Below are 18,795 nucleotides of genomic sequence, written 5' to 3'. Positions count from 1 at the left end.
CATTGCATTTACACCAATTAAAGATAAATGGAATTATTACCTAGTTTATTTTCAGCATATCTTTCTTAAGCTCAAAACTAAGCATATGGCTTACCAGACATGAGCTTATAATGCATTATGATAGAACTAGAAATTGAATACATACAAAAGAAATGATAATAATAAAACATTAATTTAATTTATATTCTTTTTGAATACTGGTTGGCATCAAAACAGAACTACATATATGTCATCAGATCTTTTACATCAGTACAGAGGACAAGTACAGAGAATAAATTTTTATTTATTTATTTATTTATTTATTTTGTTGTAACACTAAAGATAGTTATTACATTAGGGGTGCATAAAGTTTTCATTTTACAACGTTATAAATGCTTGATCTCCACACGTAACATAATCATTGCGATCATCGACTGGATAGTAAAATTAAAATAACAAAAATATTTTCCAATAATGCACACAGACGCTGACCAATTACTTTTCATGTATATAATAATCCAATTTAAATAAATATACAATCGTTGTCAACAAAAAGACTTAAAGTGTTCTTTGTCATTGGATAAAAGTCTGATACAGTTGCAGGGGCACAGCTTGGTCTGAAGTCGTCGGAAGGACAACATCTATAGTGGTTTTTTTTAGGACATGTAGGGGCGTACACCCCAATGATTGTTTCTTGCCCTGGATTTTCAGATGAGCATTTTGAAGTTTTTCTACGTTTAGTACAATAAATATGTGAAGATGATTTTAAGAACATTATCAAGGAGACAAATTATCATCTTTTTTCACTTTTTTGGAAAAAAGTATAGGCCCGTCCTGCACGGTCTATAGAAAGCTACTCACTGAGTTGTGTTGTATTTTTATCAACATTGAAAACAACTCTTTAAACAATGTGTCTTGTTACTTTTCAACAAAGTTAGGTTATATCTGCTTTCCATAGCTTTAATTGTGATCTTGTAATAACACTATCTATTCGAACCATCCGTGTTGAGTTACGAAAGGAATAAACATGTGCCCAGTTGTGGTTAGTGTATGAATATACGTTTTTAGTCTGAAGAGATTTTCTCTGAAGCCATAGAATGCATCCTCGTTTCACAATCTGTATGTAAGCATTAGAACACATGCTATCGAAATCTACACGTGTGTCAAAATTGTTCATGAAGTATTTTGTGTTTGCTACATATACAGCATTAATATGGTCCTCTCGTAGAGAACCTTTATAAAAATATGGAGAGTTACTTTCGAATTGAGTCTTTACTCTGTGCTCATCTCTATGCGTCAATTTATTATAACGTTTAAACATGATTGTTAAAAACATGGGCCCTGCTTTCCTTGACGGGCTAGGCCTTGTGGCAAATTTTGATAGAGAGAGTATTGCTACTTTCATGAACGGATGTTTTGGCCGGCACATCATAAAAGCATTGCTAAGTAAATACGACATTTTGTAAATGATTGCACTGTGCACGAATGGTTCAGGTGTAAGTATGCAAGAATATTTTATCGTCGCCCTGTCTAATGGCCGTAAACATTTCATATCTAGGTCGGCATAAACACCCCCGAATTCATAAAGCAACACATAACGTAAAGCATCAGCTTTGTTGATAACGAGCGGATAATTGTCCCAAGTTTCCAGCAACGATGGGTGTTTTGTTGCTATGAGCTGCCGAGCTGAAATGTTCGTCCAAAAATAATATGTCCAACTAGGATTGAAATGGAAGAATGAATTAACATTTGCTTTAAACATTTCTGGTAAATCATTTTTGCTTTCTATAGAAGATATGAAAATAAAATGAATTATATGAGGTATCCTATGGTAAGTTTCTGAATCGCCTGTTTGAAAGTCTTGGTCAACGTTTGGTTCAAACTCCGTGTCATAAATGCTGTATCTTATTCTATTCTTTTGATATCTGACCTCATTTACATCGTCGTGAGCGGTTGGTAATTCTTCTGCCTCCGATCCTGAAAGAAATGTGCACATCTTTATTTTCTCAACAACTGAAGACATATAACCTAAACATCAATACCAAAAAAGGGAAAATATATGTAAATCTTGAAACTACAAGTAAATGTTTTTATACAAATGAAAGAGGTTATCGAGTTGCATTCACCAAGTAGATGTGCACGGTAGTCCTGATGCGAAGGTGCCTGACTCACAAAGTTGAGTCCTCTTGGACCAGCACCATGGTTCCTCACGTGACACTAGTACTGGTATGTCCCAGGAGTGATTCAAAAAGAGCTACACGCTTTACTTACAATATACATATAACTTAAATTGATAATGTTTAAACCATTAACCTGACGAATTTCTACCATGGTTGTTCCCTGTTTTGAATTAAGAACAATAGAAATTTCGAAATATGAGCTAGCTCTTTTCTATTTAAAGTGAATTGGTCTGTAATAGAAGATTTGTAATAAAATGAATAATCACGTTGATAGTACATGTATTTAGTATACATTAGACATAACCACAAACCACGAAAACGTCATATATATACGGGAGTTTTTGGCAAGTGTCAGATACATGATACGATATTGCACATATCTATATAGCAGATAATAAAGTGTTCTAGAACAAAATATTGAATTTGTATTCATCGGATAAATGGTCATTCTAAATCACTTAGAACCTAATCATAAGCAGCAATATATGCAAGAAAATTCTAATGATACGTTTCTTTTGTTTTTAACAATATTAGAAATAATTATTACTTAATTAGTACTTATGGAAAATGAACCCATTGTTGACCTATACACTTTAAAAAGCATAATCGGGCTGACCCTGTTCTGGTCATGAAGGCTTATTACTGTATGTGGGTTGCAGCAGGTCAATGGTTAAGAAAGTAAAAAAACAACAGCACACCCTTTAGACAACGTGAAAAGTCCGTTAAATGTTATCTTACTTCAGTATCATGTTTGTTTGTCTTTGTTGTTGTTTTTCAGTTTGGGCTTTATGTCGCCACAACACAGTATAGGTCATATGGCGATATTTCAGCTTTATTGGTGGAGGAAGACCTCAGGTGCCCTTCTATGCATTTTGTCAGGCACAAACGGGCACCTGAGCAGAACCATCGACGTTCCGTAGACTGGAAAGCTTCCTCAAACTTAATGAAAGAATCCAAAGTCCCTGGCGAGATAATCATTGCTGGTGGTATTCTTGCGTATTGTTTATCAAGCTTTTTATCAGCAACCTAAACTCTGTGCGTATGACAAAATAAACATACAATACTAGAAGTTTAATGTACATCTGACATTCTAGCTATTGTCATTTGAAATGAACGTTCAATGGAGTGTAAAGATCAATATGAAATGAGGGCAATTACTTTTAGTCACCACACATCAAACATTATAGACTATTGAATAATTAATGGAACTTATATTGACTTACCGACAATTTATGAACATTGATTTACAAATATACAGTTTAAAATTGTATTCTAGTAAACAGAATGGTAAAAAAACATTATTTTGGAAAACTTTGAGAAACTTGTACGGCCGCTATATTCACATCATATTCGGCTTTTCTAATGCACAACTCACATTCCTGCATTACGGGATACACACGGTGCACTAGCTTGGGTTTTAAATTCCTAAACTATTAAAAAGATGCAATCGATTTGGTGGATCAAAGTTACTAATCTATCTTTTTTTTTTATCAATTCATACTATTTTATCATACGATACACATTTCATATCTTAAATCATCATTACACACGTCCAACTTGTATTTAAAATAATTCTAACACAACACATTGTAAATTTCGCAACAATTCATTGTTGAGGAAATGGGTTTAAAAGTACATTTATTGCACTTACTTAAATTATTATCATAACCGGCACATGTTTCCACAAACAACAAACAAACCGCATTTTAGAACATTGCATGTACATGTATATACATTTAGATTTTGGTCGTATCTTACCTGTAAGTCCAGATGTACTCATCAGTATGCATACTGACAACAACGCAGATGTCATTATAAGAAACAATACTGCATTTTTCCGTTTTATATACTTAAACACCCTCTGCAATATCTGTTCTGATGGACAGGGCCTCTGTAAACAAAAGCATAATAAATCAAAGTACTTAAAAGAACTGAAGGAAGGCGATCTGTTAAATTTGACAAAAATGTTTTATATAATTTCTTTTTTAAACATGTTTTTAATTTGTTTGCTAATTGTGGTTAACTTATATTACCTAAATGGCATGGAACTATACAGTTTTACATATGCATGGACATTGTAGTTCTTGGTTTTTTGGGCAATGTGTCTCATAGAACTTGTTGCTCAAGCCTTTTGTCTTTGTTGAATACGTTTTTATCTATTGATATTCCAATGCAATAACCCGTATATTTTACGAAATTTAATAGAACAGTTTTCGCTACTCTCTTTAACAAACAAAAAATCAGATTAGAATCAGAAGTTCTGTAATCTTCTTCTATTTAAATATGTAAATAGTACAATGTCTATGTGTCCGTTATATATGCATTATAAATCCAAATGAAATGTTAGGTACAAAAAAGTACTGAACAAAAGACAAACATGCTACGTTGTGACAAAATAGATGTTTTTAAGTTAATCACAAATTATTAAAATGGTTTTATTACCTGCACCATGATCGACCAATTTTTGCATTTATATCATAACATAAATTGCTATATTCGTCCATATAAAAATCGTCCGTTTCTCTATCAAATATTAACAACATACATATTGCCGGCCAGTTTCATTTAAATGGAAAGAGATAATCGATTGACATACCTGATAGCCTCTATACTTGTTGTTGAACAATTAAGCTTTCATACAGAGAGACCTGAATTGGCATGAAAGTAAACGTTATATAGAAGTGCGAACAAAGCAAAGTCAGTAGAAAGAGTTAAAATCTGTATTGGTATTATCGTTATCAAAAGAAACGTAAATACATGACGGGGTTATTTTCCTGAGCAATGGAGTCAGGGTTTTGTTGTTCCGATCCATAAGTCTGGTGATATAAATGAAAAAGGAAATTACCGTGGACTCACATTACTGAGTACATTTGGCAAATTGTTTAGTCGAATTTTGAACAACAGACTCGATAGTTGGGCTGAAAACTATTCTATATATGTTGAGGCTCAGGCAGGTTTTAGAAAAGGTATGGGTACAACTGACAACAGAATGTTATAAAGAAATTATCTCAATTTATTTACTATGCAACTTTAGCTTGAGAAACAACTGGTAGCTAATTCCAACTAATTTCAAACATTAATTATTATAGTCTTAATATTTATTTCATGACTGTTATATATGTAATATTACTTTTCTCGTATTTAGATGTTTTATGCATTTGTTAATATGTGTATATGTTTATATGTATGTATACACGCCATTATTGTTTATGGCAATAGACATTATGTTTGTGCCTTAATAAAATCTCTCTCTCTCTCTCTTGATAATGTTTTTGTTCTTAACGGGTTGATTAACCATTGTTTAAATAATAATGAATATTTGTACTGTGCATTTATAGATTTTCAAAAAGCTTTCGATTTTGTTGTTAGGGATATATTGTGTAGCAGGTTTACTAACCTTGCAAACCCAGGTTAATTATAAACTCTAAGGTTTCAATTCAAACAAAGATCATTCACAATTTAAATGACTTTTATTAAATTACATTTCTCAAATATAGTGATTCTAGTTTATAACATTTCAAAATCTACTACAATCTATAAGTTAGTCATGATTTACAGAGTTTAATATGAAAGCAAAGTTAAGTTATTTAAGTTTCTTATTTAACTAAATAGAAAAACACTCCTGAGAAAATATAATAAAAATAGATTACTTATTCAAAATGAAACAAAAAATAGCCCTACATTGGTAAAAATTGTGGCTTATCTCGTTGACTAGGTAAAAGCTACCTTGGCGTCCTTGAGGCAAAAGCAATTGAGAAGGTCAAAATCTTTCTTATATAGTCTGACAAAAAGTGAACTCACTAAAAATCTCATGCTAGAAAATAAAGGAAATAGGGGTAGTTTCAAATTAAACAATTACTTAAGAAAACATTATCAATAAATAAGAATAACCATAAAAGCGTAACATTAAATCATTAATCTTGAAATGACCAAAAATTTAAGAGGACCAACCTTACACTTGAAAAGTCAAACTTTTGCAATGTGATGTAAGTGGAAATATATTAAATGTTATAAAATCAATGTATAGCAATGTTAAGTCACAAATGAAATGTAATAATGAGTTAAGAGATGCGTTTTACTGTTATTTAGGCGTTCGCCAAGGTGAAAGTCTCTCACCTTTTCTTTTTAGCATGTATTTAAATGATTTGGAGCAAACTTTAAATGATAGAGGTATAGAAGGTTTGATGTTGGAATGATAAAGATAGGTCTGTTGTTATACGCTGATGATATAATTCTTTTTGCGAAAAGTGCAGAAGAATTGCAACATTCTCTGAATGTTTTTATTAGAATATTGTAATAGATGGAAATTAACAGTAAATACAAGAAAAACTAAAGTCATGGTGTTTAGAAAAGCAGGTATATTACCTCAGAATTTAAAGAATGACGCAGATAAAGAACCAAATGTAACTAACTGGGTGACTAATGTTAAAAGCTTACTAATAAAACTAGGATTTGAACATGTATGGTTAAACCAAGGTGTTGAAAATAAAGAACTATTTTTATTGATATTAAAACAAAGGATAAAAGATATATGGCTGATTGATTTTAATAACAGATAAGAAGACTCGACAAGAGCACTGTTTTTAGAACAATAGTTAGTTTTAATTTTAGCAAATATCTAGATGTTATAAATATCCATAAGTACAGAATAGCTTTAGCACGTTTACGCATGTCATCTCATAGATTATCTGAAGAATCTGGAAGGTGGAGAAAACCAGAATGTGTTCCTTTTAATGAACGAATTTGTCATATATGTAATACATTAGAAGATGAATACCATTTTGTACTTGAATGTAATATGTTTAAAGAACTTCGTACAAATATTTTAAGAGATACTATTGGAATCACCCTAGTAATTTTAAGTTTATTTCTCTTATGAATACAGAAAATGTAACAGATATTCGTAATTTAAGTATTCACACGTATCATGCTTTTATAAAACGTCAGCAACAGATCGATTCACTGTAGAATTGCCAATTTTACATGTAGATATATCTATAGCATAATGCTAAGTTAATGCTTACTAAGACAAAATATTTTGTAAAAATTAATTGCTTTACATTATACCTTAAATATTATAACCAGCTTTCTGTCAAGGGTTAACTCATCTAAAATGAAAACGGTGACTCGATAAACTATATATAGATATATCTATATCATTTTATAAGACTACTTTAATCTTTTTGGTCAAACAAAATGCTTTATGTTGTATGTATAATATTGAGTACTTTGATGATAACCTAGTCAAAGATACCTTTTAAAAATGGTTCCGTTGATGGAGACTCCTAATTTTTCTGTTTATTATGCCGTTGTTATGTACAGATCACCATCATGTGCTCTATATTTTCGTTTTCGTTTTCTGATGGGGCATTTATGTGTTGGTGAATGTATCATATTTAGCATTATGTATCATTTGTGGATAGCGCCCCTTTCCAAGAAAGAGCAAAATCCTTAAATGATATCAACATATTATCTAGGAGCATCCAACCTCGTTAACCATATTATTATTATATAGAAATTAATATGTTTTGTATTATTGTAATATTTACATTATTCTGCCTCTCCCAAGCGAGATGTCATGTGAAACCACTTTTCTTTTAATATTGTTCCCTGAAGCTCTTTGGTTTGGTAATTTTATATGACACTTACAGTGAATCAGCTTAAAGTGTATGAGCTATTTTCCCATTTACCAAAGAATTATTTCCCGTGAATACACATGCCATCTCGACTTCTTGTCAAGTATTGCAATGTTTCTATTTTTTGTATGTATATATATTGATGCTTTGTCAATGGCTTCTTCTTCTTCATGACAATAAATTTCATTAATCCAGGTTTTCCAACCATAAAACCATTCCAAAATACAGAAGGCAAAGTTATGTGAGAGTTTAGTTGAATTTCTATGTTGCACACAGACTAGTATTTCTTCATATATTACATTTATGGAAAACGCATAGGACATTATTCAACAGAAAATGATTGTCATAAAACCTTTGACAATACGCTCCTGGGAACTAAATGACAATTACATGTATAGGTCTGTTAGTTCGATTGAAACCCCTTGATAAATTTGCGCTATGTTCTACAGATATTACGTTTCGGACCACTGTTGAGAAAAACGGGGGGAACGTGAAACAACTCAGGGTGATATAAGCAAACGTAACAGATTGTTACTGCTACTTTTGGATGCGGTTAACGTTGGAAATCGCGGCAGAACGTAAAAGACCGTAACAAAACTTGGATGCGGTCCGTCTTTTTCCATTTGCGCTAGTTTGTTTGGGTTTTACGTCACACCGACACATTATTGTTCATATGGCGACGTTCCAGCTTTACTGGTGGAAGAAGACCTGAGGTCCCCTTCCGTTCATTATTTCAGGCACGAACGGGCACCTGAGTAGAACCACCGACGTTCCGTAAGCTAGCTGGATTTGCGCTAGTCTTAGATACCATCCAATGTTGTCGCAAATATCAAATAAGGACATTTACATTATTGACCATTAAATCATTTATTTCATTTGATTTTTTAAAAAATGAGAATAGTATAAAGCTTTTCTTTTTTGTGTCCTGTTATAGTTTTTAAGTTACTCATTGGCTAATTACCTGGGTTTTTTTTTTTTGGCAATTAGTACTATTTTAGTGATGTAGTTTTTTGTATATAAGTCAAAATACTACTGTGTTTAAACCTTTTACTACTTTTATACTATGGCCACTTCTGATCTATAGTGTGCCATCGTTCACAGTAGTAGCTATAGAGAGAACCATTGATTGCTTTCTAAGAAGATGGTTGCGAGTGCCAAAATGTTTCACCAGCCTTGGCTTACACTGCTCAAAAAGTAACCTACAATTGCAACTCAAAGCCTTAACTGAAGAATATAAGGTTACAAAGGCACGCAAGGTCATCATGTTCCGAGACAGTGCGGATGAGAAAGAGAGAGAGGCAGGAGTTACTTACGGGAAGGAACTGGAAGGCAGAGGAAGCTGTAAGGGATGCAGAGTCACGGCGGCTCCGCCAGTGACATTGTTGGAATTGTGACAGAGGGAAGGCTGTGACTAGGGTGTGTCACTCGGTCTCAGTGAAGCAAGGTAGGTCAAAAGGACAAAATAACTTTGACACACAGTGAGGTCAGACGGACAGAAGAGAACACAGACAAACCAAGGCCGCAGCTCTTGGTAAGCAAGGCAGATGACTCAGTTGGGAAGGCGTTCAGCAAAGGAAGCTGACATGGGGCGATATTTGGAAGACAGAGGGCGACAGACTAAGTTACTTACTAAGGTCTGTCTACGATGTACTTCCCAGTCCTGTAAGCCTAAAAACATGGGGCCTTTCTGATTGTGGATACCTGTAAGGAAAGGGGTTGGAGGTCATGGTGCTATCCAGTGGAAGTAGGTTGTAGGGACTTCCCAGCGCGATCACTATGCCGAGCATTTAGTTGCCTTGGTGTGACAGGACAAGCGCGCAACAAAGCCATATCTAACATAGCACATGAAGCAGAGTCAGCCTCATTGTGATCTGGCGCAAGAAAAAAGAGCTATGGATGGAGGGTCGAAAGACCAATAGTGAAGCAGTGCATGTACCCGCTTGAAGACAGATGAAGCAGGGATAGCTTAAGCCTACCATCTCCTGGCTAGAGCTGGATATCACTCTAGTCGGCGCACCATAGGAAGGCGTAGTGGGAAGCGCCGAAACGCCCAATGAATATGGCACCCACCTGAGGAAGGGGATGGTAGCAGCAGTCGAGGCTGTATCTTACAACTGACAAATACACTGTAATTTCATATTCAAGACTACTTTATCAGATGAAAATCATCTAACATGCTCTAAAAACGTTCTTTAAACATTATAAAACTCATGTTTGCCCTTTCTAAAGAAAACAATTTTATTCGTTTTTGATGCACAATTTGCCTTTAAAGTATTCCGTTGTATTCTACTAAGTGGAGACGAATTTCAAATCATGGTGGCGTATTTGTTTCAGTTCAAAGTATGATCCACATTGTCTCGGCTTTGAGAAGTTCTCGCAGTTTGTGTACGTTGTAGCGAAAAATTATTATGATGATTATTATTAGAATCTATTATTTATTGCAGCTTTTCTATGTCGTAGCGAAAATTGTAATTATTATCATTCTTTCTTTCTTTCTTTCTTTTTTGAATGATGAAATATGATTATCATTTATTAAAATAACAAAAGGTTAAAGCGTTATAGGGTCATATTTCTCTTATTCATGTTATCCTGAAGTTTTATAACAGATCTGGTACAATTTTTTAGGGACGTGCTTTTCAGCATCCACTGTCAGGGGGTCGAACGTATAGCGGTGCGATACTCCTTTAAGCGAGGTGAATTCATGCGATACGCCCTAATGGCGGACGGGAGCGAAAACGAAAGTGGGTATGAGCATGTTTTTTTCCAAATATTTGTTGTCTATTGTAATTTTTTGAAGAATAGCATTTTGCATGCTGATCAGAACTTATAATTGTGCATAATTGTCAAAATAAAATACTAATACTTATAGAATTGATGAAGTTATTGAGGTATTTGTTACTGCAAATTCAACCGTCAACCTGATATGCACATGCAAACGAATCATGTATCAGTCGTTTTAAAACGAGATATTCGATTAGTTTAAGTCCCAACATGTTTATTTTTGAAAAAAAAAAAACGATATACAAGAGTAGTTTTCCATATCTATTCGTAAAAATATAAAATATTTCCAGTTTTCTTACTGTACGCCTAATATTTGGTCCGATAAACCAACTGTACGCACAAATGTTGGTATGTTTTTCTGTAGCAACTTTCTCATTACAGTACATTCTTATTCAATATTGATGAAATATCAAGTTTTGAGTTTGTATGTTAATCATGTGTAAATCACAGTGTCAACAAAATAACAGTGTCAATTAATGTATTATACTATGATATATTTAATTTAAATATTCTTTTCTCACAAAGGTTAATCATTCAAATTATTGCACATAAATTTGAAATTCTATCAAATAATCAATAGTCACGATAATATTCGTTTTGTTTCTTCCATTTATTCAGTAAAGGTTTTATTATTTAATAATATGTTTTTCTATTATTAATTACATATTTGTTGTCAGAGAAAATAACTTTAATTAAAAAAGCAACATATGAGAAATGGATCTACTATTGTATTACATGCACTTGTCGAAAAATGCTCCCATCCATTCTTATGTTCATTCGATACCTTGAGAACTACATGTAATATTTTTTTTTTTTTTTGCAAGGGAACTTGAAATTTATATGAAAAAATACTGGTTTGATTTCCTCTATGGATTGGATGTTATATATTATATACAGAGCACATCATTGTATTTCAGTAATTCTGATGTTTGTCATTAGCTCTGACGCTTTGAATATATAACTATACTACTCCATAACCAGTGTATACCAAACAGCTTTGTGTATTTGCTTATGAAAGCATTCATACTTTTAGTGATTTAACATATCTGCCAGTAGTTTTACTTTTAAAACTAGGCTTTCTCTGCAACATTTAATGTATAGCAACCTCACTTTTTTGTAAATATTCATTTCCACTGGGAGTTACTCTTACTGTAAAAACAAGTGTACCATGTGACTAAGAGATTTATACTGTTACAGGCAAACAGTACTTTTTAACAGTATAAAATCTGGGCAAGTGTTTTTTATGTAAATAAAAGTATTATAGATTACAGTATCTGTTCGGGAAAAAAAAAATAACACACAAGCACAAATATTAAAAATATCAACCCTCCTAAAACTACTGTTTCCCTCGGCTAACACCTTGGCTAACAGTATTTTCCTTGGGATGAGTTTTTAACTGTAACCCACAAACCCATGTGTTATTTATATACTACTCCATAACCAGTGTGACTCAATCTAATATTATATACTCAATAGCTTTTTGTTTATTTGCACATGTGTCAGCATTTGTACTTGTGGTACTTTACCTATCTGGTAGTAGTTTTGTCTGTTAATAAAGTTGTTATGTTTTAATTGCTCTGCAACATTTACAACTGTGTCTTTGCACATGTAAGCATCAGCTGTTCCTAAGAAAAACACTGAGCTGTTTGGTGTCCAATGTCTGACTGACGTTTGAAATTGAAGTTTTGTGTTTTTTCCTGACAGGCCACAATTATGTGCACCACAAAAATACCATGTTCTAAGCAACATTTTAGAAAAGAATTTTACCACCTAAAGATTTTTACCATCTGGTTCTCAGTCTCTATCTCTAGAACAGCAGTGAAATGTACTTTCACTGTATTTTATAGGTTGTTTGAAATGTTCAATTCTATTTATAATATGAAAAATATCAGTTTGCTATTTTTCTGAAATGTTCTGCTTTGAAAGTGAGTTAATTTATACAAGATTTCCTAATTGGTTTCTTAAATTCATTCTTACATATTTTGGTCAAATTCCTACTTTTTATCTAAGATCTTAGAGTAAAGGTTACCTTTATCCAACTCCTAATTATCACACGATAATTATTATCAATTATTCAAATTAAGTTCAAACACTTATATAGATGGTTATATAAAACTTTTATTTCAAGTAAATCTCTAAAGGAAAGAAGAAGATTTCAGAATTCCGGAAACGGGCACATATATGGTAGATATCTTAGTATAATCATAGGAAGACATGTTCAACTTATGTGATAATGACAAATATCGAACCTTTAACAGCGTACATTTATTTTATCGCACCAAAATCCAGCGTACACTTAAATATTTTGACCAGTTATGGTCTATGTATATCGGAGCACAAAGGTACTTGCTATGCAACTCAATTATGATTACTCTTATAGCATAAAAAAGAAAAAGAAATTAACTATATTAATATAAGCTTACATTAAGCGATTTTATTCACCGACCCAAAATTAGTTGCCGTCAGTTTACCTTCAATACCTTTTTTATTTATGAATTTAGGCCTCTGTAATTTTGATGAAATGTGTGTCGGTCCTATCTTCACATCCTCAATACAAAATATGCATTTGTAATCGAAGATTTATAAAATATTTAATAAAAAACACTCACTCTGACGTGTGTTTACACGGGTAAATCCGCCATTAGGGCGTATCGCATGTAATCACCTCGCTTAAAGGAGTATCGCACCGCTATACGTTCGACCCCCTGACTGTCAAAAACAACAAAAATCGCTCACTTGGACAGTCAAATTGAAATTATATAATTAAGAGGTTTTAATGATAATAACAACCCATGCTTGAGATGAAATTATATAAAATAAAAGGTAATATGTGCAAAGACTTGAAACATTGTACATGTAGAATGAATTTGAATAACAGTTTGTTTGAATTTTTGACACGCAGGAAGATGTCATAATCCAATAAAATGCTTATACAATATTTTGGAACTACAGACCATTTTACAATACGATATTTCCATAGCATTTCACGTATGTGCATAATAAATTAATAATAATAATAATAATAATAGAAATAACATCTTTATTTAAAGAAGGTAACACATGAAGGTAGCCCATCGTAGAAAACAAATAACATATCTTGTTTTTAAAATGTGGCCTTCTAAACAATATAATTATAGAAACACAAAACATCATGAAACAATAACAACAGTTCACTATTCCATTAAGATTTTGTCCTATGACAAACTCCCCATTTAGATATTAAATATCATTTATACAATTTTCATTTAAAAATATTTTAACAAAATATACGTGCATAATAATTATAACATAATGACATAATGACAAAGTCATGAAGATATTTATTTGATCTGCAAGATATGTTTTTATACTTATTTTTAAAAACATGTCAGAGAATTAGAAGAATGTTTATTAGATAGTCTTTGCACCATTGTAACAACATAGTTTGTGCGGAGTTTAGGAATACTACATGTATGTCATCATGTGATACTGATCTTAAACTGTGAATTTCATTGCTAGAGAAAGTCAAAATTTCAGATATATAAGATTGGGCTAGGTTATTACAAGCTTTATAAATAAGAATTCCAGTATGAAAATTACATCGTTCGTTGTACGACATCCACCCAAGTTCTTTCAGTATATTGTATATCTTGACTTCTTATTCGTGATGTTTTGTTTAAAATAATCCTTTCAGCTCTTATTTGTATTTTACGTATTTTATAGAGACCTTAAATTTCTTTTGCTCCAAACAGTACAGTAATAATCAAAATTCAACATTATATATACATTATAAAGTTACTGTTTCATTTCATCAGTCAAATAATGAGATATACGCCTCAATAATGCTATTTTTGAGTTGTTTTGAAAAAAGTGCTTCAATTTGTTAATTCCATGACAAGTTATTATCAATATAAACATAAAGATATATATTACCATCTGTAATCACTAAAGCAATATCGTTTATGTATAGTAAGAATACAGGGGGTCTAAGGAACTCCAGAGGTTACAAGCCTGCTATTGGACATGGTACGTCCTACCTTAACTTTCGTTCTATTTGACAGATAAAATTTGAAAAGATGGACACTGTGAAGGGCACAAAAGCAGCAGTAACGAAAGAATACAATTTTATCAGTATTCAACAAATTCATAAACAATTTAATGTAATCTGAATGATTAACCATTAGTAACCATTGGAGTATAAATATACTCGCCGGTTTGAAATGGCCGCAACCGACCCGCCACCATAGTTATACCATCATCACAGATTTAAAGGCACTTAATCCTATTTACCTATACAAGTTCGAGTGGTCGGTGTTTATTATATAACGAAACAAAAACATATGATTTTTTAAAACGGAACAAGTACGTTATTTCTCTGTCGTCCGTTTTTCATTAGAAATTATCAGTTTGGAATTAAACGTATGTATGTAATTGCTGTATTCGATAACTCTTTGACTGCATTTCTACATTATTATTTTTTCATTTGCATGTACATGGTCCACGCGTCCACTATATATAGGACATGGCATAATAATTATGTCCGAGATTACATATAATGCATCTTGCATTGTTGGGTACAGAGAAATACTGAATATAAGAAGGCTTTTAAAGGATACACGCGTACATTGCATTTACACCAATTAAAGATAACTTGTATGGCATTATTACCTAGTTTATTTTAAACATATCATTTTTAGGCTCGATTGTGAAACAAGTTCTTGCAACTTATATTAATCACTTATGAGTCTGCTTCTTGGAACTAACCAGTACTAAAGAAACATATGTTGATGAATCGAGTAGGGCTCAAACCCTGCGTTGATATTCAGACACCTTAACCACTAGGCCACCGCTCCCCTCCTGTACCATGATCAATTAATAAGCATTTTTGATGCATTAATATAAGATATAGTTTTATCCTTATAAATATCTACTAAGATTCAGTGTCTGGTTTTGTTCTTCGAGTCCTATTTGGGGTTAAGGGAGGGGCGGTGAACAACATATATGGATCTCAAATAGAGCATCTGTAGAAAAAAAATCATGAAAATCTAAAAGCAAATATAGAGGAAAGTCAAATGGGTAAAATCACATTTCGATTTTCTTCAAAAAAGCGTTGATTTTCATAAAAATGTTGAAACAGTTGAAAACTTGCCTTGTGAAGTTAATTCCTTTGTCTTCACATATGGAGTTCAAATGCACATCAGGATCAGCGGGAATTCACATATTTTTTCTACCGATTTTCAATTTTGAGATCTATATGTAGTCCATCCCCGTGGGGTTAAAGTATATGTATGTTGCATAAAAAAGCGAAAGAACTCCAGTATAAATATTACATACCGATTTTTAAATTACTTCCCTTGCATTAATGAAGCAAATACCCTACCTTACAGGCACATTATGCCTCAGAACTGAATTTTAAAAAATCCACCTTTAGAATTTTAAAAGTGTATTATTAATGATTGTAGAGAATTTTTATACTTGTCACCTGAAGAAAGTAGCGCTGAATGTGAAAGTATTCGTAATAAAAGTAGCAAAATGTAATTGACAAAAGCAGGAGTAGCAAAAGATGTGTCACTTGGCCAATGACTAACATTTTGGAAACTATAACAGGACGACAAAAATAAAAAGCATTTAAGAAATAAAAAATATAGCATTTCTGGACATAATGGGCCTTTAAGGAGAGTCTGGGAGTACTTCTTAGTCAAATTGATGGAGGCTTCTGCATTTAAAATACAATGTACAAGTGTCTACATCTTTTTTCCCCCACAAAATTGCAGGCTTAAGAACATGCAAACTAGGGGTTTAAATTCTATCCGATCTAAAAAAAACTGCAAGAGCGTTACATGCCAGTCTTTCTTTTAATATTAAATGATGTTTTCTTGCGCATTTGATGCACATTTTAAAACGGTACGAGTCAACATGGCCCCAAGTCAATCCGGCCTCAGGTCAATCCGGCCCCAAATTAGTCAATCCGGCCCCAAGTCAATCTGCTTTCTGGTCAACCCGGTCCCATTTTTATTATTAGGTATTTGGCACTAATTTTTCTTTAACTTTTTTCTACTCAAGAAATAATATGAATATCTATTAACAGACATGCAAAGGTGTTAACAACTAACCTTTCTTTGGAACTTCCTCTTCGTACTAATATGAATGATGACGCATAATCAAGACTTTTCTACAGACAGTGATAGGGACCTTTCCTTTAATTGAAATTTGTGCAAAAATAACAAGGTATTTTTGCGAAAAATGAAAAAAAAACTTTATGTAAACTGCATGAACTTTAATGGATCCTTATAATATCGATAAAAATAAAATGTATATGAATCTCAAGGTTACATGGAGTTTGGGAATCGGATCCAGACCTGTAGCAGCACAAGCTGTAACTTTCTATTCAGTATTGAATCAGACAGATCATTTAATAGTGATAAAAAATGGGGAAATGGGGTAATAACAGACTTTGAATATGATTCTTATGTTTTCGGATTCTTATGTTTTACGGTTAGAATGAAAAATATATGTTTGTGTCTAAAAATGCAAAAAGGCCCCCAAAAATGGACAAGAATATGGGACTAAAAATATACTTACTTTTAGTAAGTCCCAGCCAGAATACACCAAATCCCCATAAACGGGAGGGAGACCCCTTCGTACCTATTCTCAATCGTAGTAGACGTGGGTGACTGCGTTCATCATCAACCACAATCTCATTTGCGACCCTCCAGCCTCCCCTCTCCAATAAAAAACGTCCAAGGTTATGTACTAACGACATTATTATTTTATCTTTTGTTTTATTTACTTTTTACTCAGAGTTTTTAGTTACCATGTGCTTATCCCATAACTATTTCCCTGTATTTGTTTGCTTAATTTTATGTCCCAATTCCCTTTCTATATAAGTACATCATTTACTTTTTAATTCAGGTTGTTATATGTTGTTATATATAGGGAGATTTCCTTTATATTTTGATTGCATAATCAGTTGTATTAAGTATTATACAAGGTTAACCAAATCTCCAATTAGTGAACTTTTAAAAAATGCTTCTGTTGAAAGTGAAAATTTGTACAATTGTAAAAAAAACAGTTGGTTATCGAATGTATTCTTCATACTAAAATATTTTTAAATACCTGATAGTGATAAGCATCTGTATGTTGTTGTTCGAAAACAACTATTGAGCACTTTTAAAATTCGATTTATGGATAAATTAAAAAATGCTGTTGATAATGATGGAAAACTACGTACTTATGCACTGTTTAAAACAAATTTTTGTAGGGAACCTTATTTAGCAGTAATCAAAGATAAAAATATTAGAGCTTGTTTTACAAAGTTAAGGATAAGTTCTCATAAATTACAAATAGAGATTGGGAGATATAAAAAAATCAAGTCTGATAAAAGATTTTGCGAAGTTTGCAACTTAAATAAGTTGAAGACGAGCTACATTTTGTTACTGCTTGCAATGCTTTTACTAGTCAACGCAGCATTTTATATAATGAAATAAAAGATAAGAATTTAAACTTTGAAAAAATGTCTGCAATGAGCAAATTCATTTTATTAATGAGCAACGAAGATGAAAAAATCATAAAACAATTTGTAGATTCTATTTTTACTTGTTTTAAACTCAGAAATGATAATGAGAAAACATAAATTAATCTAACTTGGTATATATATATTATTTTTTTGAGAGACATGTGTATTGTACAGTTTTGTTACGTTACAAAACAGGTGTACGCTATCTGTTAGTGTATGTTATTCCTGGGACTTATCTTATGTCCCAGGTTATTCGAAGAATAAAAACAAAATGTAATTTTCAATTCATATATATATGTAGTTATGATGTTTAATTATAGTTCGTGAAACCCTGTCATTTGCTGTGTTTGTTTGTTTTGTTTTTGTTTTTTCTTTAAGTTTATTGTTGTAACTATAATACAAATCAAGTTTTAGTTTCTTTAACGTCTTTATTTGATCTTTGATCTCATTATCATCGTGATTCACATGTCATTTAACATGACCCTTGATTGGAAATAAAAGTTATTCTATTCTATTCTATGTAAATATATGTTTTACGATCTTTGTTTAAATTTTACTTTTCAATTACTCTACGATTAGGCTGTTTAGCAATTGTGTAATTGCAACTTAAAATAAAGCTTCCCTCCTGTTTTTTTCAGGGCCGCAAATTGTATGACTTATCCGCAGTTTAGATATCATTTTCGTATATTTACGGAATTGACCGAGCGAAGTGGGTGGCCAATAC

The 18,795-nt window shown here is 32.3% G+C and overlaps 1 protein-coding gene across 1 annotated transcript; it reads right to left on the bottom strand.

Annotated features, from left to right (window-relative positions):
- Nucleotides 1–351: 351 nt before the first annotated feature.
- On the bottom strand, nucleotides 352–17,318 carry LOC132713299 (uncharacterized). The gene is made up of 2 exons (XM_060695825.1): nucleotides 17,138–17,318; nucleotides 352–1,956 (listed from the first exon to the last, which is right to left on the bottom strand). The coding sequence occupies exons 1-2, from the start codon at nucleotides 17,316–17,318 to the stop codon at nucleotides 914–916; spliced, it is 1,224 nt and encodes a 407-aa protein (XP_060551808.1). The 3' UTR covers nucleotides 352–913.
- Between the last annotated feature and the right edge of the window lie 1,477 nt (nucleotides 17,319–18,795).

Source organism: Ruditapes philippinarum, unplaced genomic scaffold, assembly GCF_026571515.1.
Source record: "Ruditapes philippinarum isolate M1 unplaced genomic scaffold, ASM2657151v2 ctg253_1_1_1_1, whole genome shotgun sequence".
NCBI lineage: Eukaryota > Metazoa > Mollusca > Bivalvia > Venerida > Veneridae > Ruditapes > Ruditapes philippinarum.
This window is presented reverse-complemented; position numbering and strand designations above follow the sequence as displayed.

Coding starts and splice junctions, on each gene's coding strand:
- LOC132713299 (XM_060695825.1), bottom strand. CDS start 17,318: ATGTCGTTAGTACATAACCTTGGACGTTTTTTATTGGAGAGGGGAGGC. Junction 1,957..17,137: donor CTGGCTGGGACTTACTAAAA/GTAAGTATATTT, acceptor CATTTCTTTCAG/GATCGGAGGCAGAAGAATTA.